The 5162-nt window shown below is 40.3% G+C and overlaps 1 protein-coding gene across 1 annotated transcript; it reads left to right on the forward strand.

The window, feature by feature from the left end:
* On the forward strand, positions 1 to 4723 carry LOC106566127 (inhibin beta B chain). Its single transcript, XM_014133978.2, has 2 exons — positions 1 to 625; positions 1224 to 4723. The coding sequence occupies exons 1-2, from the start codon at positions 235 to 237 to the stop codon at positions 2021 to 2023; spliced, it is 1191 nt and encodes a 396-aa protein (XP_013989453.1). The 5' UTR covers positions 1 to 234; the 3' UTR covers positions 2024 to 4723.
* Positions 4724 to 5162: the final 439 nt, after the last annotated feature.

The following is a 5162-nucleotide window of genomic DNA, read 5'->3' on the forward strand; positions in this document are numbered from 1 at the left end:
TAACGTGTCACAGTTTCTGGTAGGTTAACCCAGATATGGGGAGCATCATCAGGTGTTGAAGTACCACTCACGCTCTCTTAGCCCTTGTCTTCGAGGCATCCACCTGCAGGAACAAGCACCTGCTGACTGAAAAAAAAGTTCAGGAACTTGTGTAACCAACTCAGGAACAACACACATTTAAACATGTTTCCTTCCAGTTGATCGATTATTTGACTAACGCCTTGTGCCTTTAAAATGCATAGAGCTCGAGACTCCACCAACATGCTATTCTCTTCATCTTCAACATTGCCAATGTATTTATTGATGACGTCTCTGCTGGTGATGGGCCTGGAGGCTGCAGCCACCGCAGGGACAACGACGGGCTGCGCGTCCTGCGGCATGCCGCTAATGGAGAAGGATGCGGAGCAAAGGCTCCTGGTTGAAATCGCCAAGCAGCAGATCTTGAACAAGCTGCACCTGAAAGAGAGACCAAATATCACATCGACGGTGCCCCGCGCTGCACTTCTCACCGCGCTCCGCAAAATGCACGCGGGACGTGTCAGATCGGACGGCACCATTGAACTTGAAATCAAAATCAAGGAAACCAAAGATCCGGGATATGAAATAGTGAGCTTCGCAGAAATGGGTAAGTGTAGTTAAAATAGATATATATTATATTATAGTGTATGCTAGTGGAACCTTAAGTTCACTTTATTGGGTTTTATGGGGCTTTATTGTTTATGAACTCAAACGTACTGGTATCGAATGCGCTTTTGGAACAATGTAAATAAGTCATTGAAATACAAAGTTGACACACTTATTTACATTGAAACCCTGACTGAAGATATCTATTTTACCTCAAGGTACCTCGAGCTTTTGCTCGCATCGTTCTATTTGATCTCAATCCTTTATTTACGCAGAAGTTGGTAACGCTCATGTCCAAAATCAGTGGCATATTACACACCTCTTTTCTCTTGCGCATTTCAATAGAAACTATTAATGATTCGATTTTGATGGTTTGACATAACTTTGAAAAAACTCATACAACTAAACAACATTAACATCAGTTTCTATGTTTATTGAAATAAATCTGATGTAGTTCTTGACTTGCATAATGTCGAATGTAGTGCTGGAGATGTATTGGCATCACTTATAGAATGGACCTGAAAGACTGTTTCTACTTGAAAGATGACAAACCGATCCTCACTCTTTCTCTCTGTTTGTCTTTTCTCTCTGTGATCTAGATGAGATGAACACTACTACTAGCGCCCAGCAAGGACTCACCTTCCAGTTCCTGCAGGAGAGAGACCACAGCATCCAGGTGCTTCAGTCTGCCCTGTGGCTGTATGTCCACTCCTCCGACACCCCTAACCGGGGTCACCGCCCAACCACCACAGCCCACATCTACCTGTCTAGCCCTGGGGAGAGCAGATCCAACCACACCCTCCTCTTGGAGAAGATCTTGGATGTGCAGAAGAGCAACTGGCATACCTTCCCCATCACCCACACCCTACAGGCCTTCATGGACGGGGGCAAGCGGCGGCTACAACTTGAGGTCACCTGCAAGGAGGCCGGGTTTGAGCCGGGCCAAGGCCAGAACCTGTGTGAGCTGGGTAAGACCATGGACATGGCTCATCAGCCATTTGTGGTGGCCCAGGTGCGGCTCCGTGACAACTTAAAGCATATCCTCCAGAGAAGGTCCCTGCGCTGCGGGGACAACGTCAGCGTTTGCTGCAAGAAGGACTTCTATGTCAAGTTCAAGGATATCCAGTGGCAGGACTGGATCATAGCACCTGAGGGGTACCATATGAATCATTGTATGGGTCAGTGTCCCCAGGCTCTGGCCGGGTCTCCGGGCATTGCGTCTTCTTTCCACGCCACAGTGTTCAGTCAGCTCAAAGCCAACGGCATCAATTCAGCGGTGTCTTCTTGCTGCGTGCCCATCCAGCGTAGGCCTCTGTCTATGGTCTACTTCAACTCACAGCACAGCATCGTCAAGACCGACGTCCCTGATATGATCGTAGAGTCCTGCGGCTGCACGTAAACACATACAAGAGAAAGACCAGACATTCAGCTTATGATGCTTTTAGTCTGAGAAGACTAGATTGAATTTGTTACACACACACACACACACACAGAGAATAATTGAAGGTATTCTGTCTCTATCAATTTGATAGAGGGTTTTTGCACAGAAAGTGAGAATGAGACTTCAATGTCTTGTAACTAGCAGACCTGGTTCAAATACTATATAGGGTATTTCAATTACTTTCAAAGACATTTAGAAGTAAGTATTTCTATAAATATATATATATATATATATATATATATATATATACACAATTATAATAATTAAGACGTAGTTGAATATTGTAATATATTTGGAGATACACTTGGAAAGTATTTGGAAATACACTTGGAAAGTATTGGAAAATACTTACATACACTGACTCAAATACACTCCCAGGCATTTGAAAATAGTATTTGAAATAAATATTTGGAAATACTTTCAAATAGTAGGCTATTTACGGGAAATTATTTGAAAATACTTACAATAGAAGTAGTTGATTCGGCCATATTATTTGAAAAATACTGAGATACATAGAAAATAAGTATTTAAATATCTAATAATCAAATACACATGTATTTGATCCCAGGTCTGGTAACCATGCCAACGGGGAAAGGTACTGAATGCTAATAGGTTTTGGTCAGTCATGTGGTCACACATGAGGAGATAAATATATTTATAACCTTCTTTAATTTTTTAAAATGTAAATCTATGAGCTGTGTTATTACTTTATCTTTTTATACTAAATGTGTTGTGTATACTGGTGAATGTGAGTTAAAATGCAGTAAGATGTATTGCAGTCAGTCAGCGCCAGGACTTCAGAGAAATGTACTAGAACATATCTGAGCTTTACAAAGGCTCTTTAGCTGCGTTTCTTAAATGTGTTGCATTGACAATCTACACATATACGACGTACGTATCTGACTGAAAATATCTAGCGTAAAGGCAGTGCCATTGTACCATTTGTTTTTTTCTCTAAATTCTGAAGTTGTTCGACTCTTACAAGTACTGTTACAATACAGGCATTGGACTTCAATTTAAAACATAAGATTGCTAAAATAAATGTTTTTTTTGTAATGTTGATGGCAAATTGGGTGTTCTGATACTGTAGACTCATTCTGTATTCGAAACGTTCTTGAAATCCACAGAGCTACATGCTACACTCTTAGAAAAAAGGGTTCCAAAAAGGTTCTTCGTCTGTCCCGATAGGAGAACCCTTTTTGGTTCCAGGTAGAGCCCTTTTTAGGTTCCAGGTAGAACCCTCTGGAAACGGTTCCACATAGAACCAAAAGGGTTATACATGGAACCAAAACGGGTTCTCCAAAGGGTTCTCGTATGGGGACAGCCAAAGAACCATTTTAGGTTCTAGATGGCACCTTTTTTTTTCTAAGAGTGTAGAGACTCATGGAATCGTACTCATACGATTCTGATTATGTATGTATGCAACACAAAATAGCAGTAAAATCTTTCAAATAATCTGAATAGATTTCACCCCAGGGAAACCACCCAGACAGGAGACATATCTGATATGGAGAGGTTAAAAATGGTTTTGATCAGATAATCAGTTAGGCAACAGCCTGGCTTTGATGACATGAACTCAAGGTTATTACTCAGTTGTGTGAGCAAACATTTAGCTATTGCCACATTGTCAGGCAACCAGAAAGTCCATCATAAACACAGGTCAATGAGCATGTGCTCCAAAGCACGATGAAGTCTGCATTTTCCAAAATCAAATGTTTCTTAGCGCTGACGCAAATGATATGCATCCATTCAAGCAAAGAAAATCTCTGTCTATATGTTTGTTTTCTGTTTTCTTTTTAGAATGTTTACACTAACTGGGTATAGTGTATGTGTATGATACATCTGAAGCTGAAGCATCTTTGCTGCTTTCTTAATGGTTTGCATCTTCTGTATGGCCGGCGGTAGCAGTGTATACTGTAACTGGAGACTTTCCCTGCCACTATGCAGGCAGTATACTGCTCTAGGCCCCAAAAGGCCCCATTATTACATTGCAGTATGATATGTTAGCATGGCCTTCAGGTTCCTACAGCAAGCACTTCCTGGTTACCTGGCTCCTAGAACATTAGAACATTCTATAATTCTTCTGGAAGCACTTCCTGTCCTCCTGTGCTAGAGCTTTGTGTATGTCACACTGGGGTGCATAGAATGTACCATGATGATAACTAATACCATTGATTTTGATACCAAAAAAGTGAACTGTTTTCCAAACAGAAAGCCTCACATAACTTTCATGATCGGCCATGATTTCTGCATGAGCACTTTATCGGCTTACTGTATATTTATGAGATTCTGCAACAGGTTGTCCTCCTAATGCCATTTTCTAGTTTTGTCACTCAGTCACTGCATGTGAAACAATGATAAAGTGATAGTTAGCAGGTTATTTTCTTTAGCCCTTGCTGTGTGAATGAATGTGTGGTCTGTGATATAACAGCAAAATTATGAACAAAATGGAGGAATTTCTGTATACTGTAACTGGATATAGATACCAGCATTTTGATTGAATATCAATTCCAGTAGATTCTATTGTCTATGTTTTAAATTGCATTATATTTTGTATTAATTTATAATAAGAATACATTATTAGGAATTTGTTTATTGTACTGTATGCTATAATTCCATTCGATTAAAAAACAAAACAAATAAATGAGTTAAACTTGACACTGATGACGTTTTTGATTCGTTGAGGTGTTGCCTGTTCTACCAGAAACACAAGCGTTTTCCTAACTCTCATCTCAATAGCAAAGTTTTTACAGTACACCTGTGCATCAATCTAAAGTAACATAATAAAAAAAATCTACATCACAATCCGGAAATTTAAGCTAGCAATGTCATTTGTTTTTGCATGGACTGTGTCTCAAATCCACCTCAGTTTGTCAGACCATGAGAGATCCCGTAAATTGTTCTTCTCGTGGAGATGTCTGTAGCGTCCTAACCGTTTGAGCTTCAAACTAATATGACTGCACTATGGAAAGGGGAGACTCTCAGGAACACGATGGTAATCCATACAAACAAATGGAAGTACGGAGGTAGTTTTGTGCCAACAAAGATAAGGGGTTAAATATGTGTCCAAAAAAACAAAAATATTTCCTGAGCTTTG

The sequence above is a fragment of the Salmo salar genome, chromosome ssa12 (assembly GCF_905237065.1).
Source record: "Salmo salar chromosome ssa12, Ssal_v3.1, whole genome shotgun sequence".
Taxonomy (NCBI): domain Eukaryota; kingdom Metazoa; phylum Chordata; class Actinopteri; order Salmoniformes; family Salmonidae; genus Salmo; species Salmo salar.

Bases quoted from the DNA above. Each gene is read 5' to 3' on its own strand.
- LOC106566127 (XM_014133978.2), top strand. From the start codon at position 235: ATGCATAGAGCTCGAGACTCCACCAACATGCTATTCTCTTCATCTTCA. The intron at 626-1,223 runs GTAAGTGTAGTT...TCTGTGATCTAG, and splicing joins AGTGAGCTTCGCAGAAATGG to ATGAGATGAACACTACTACT.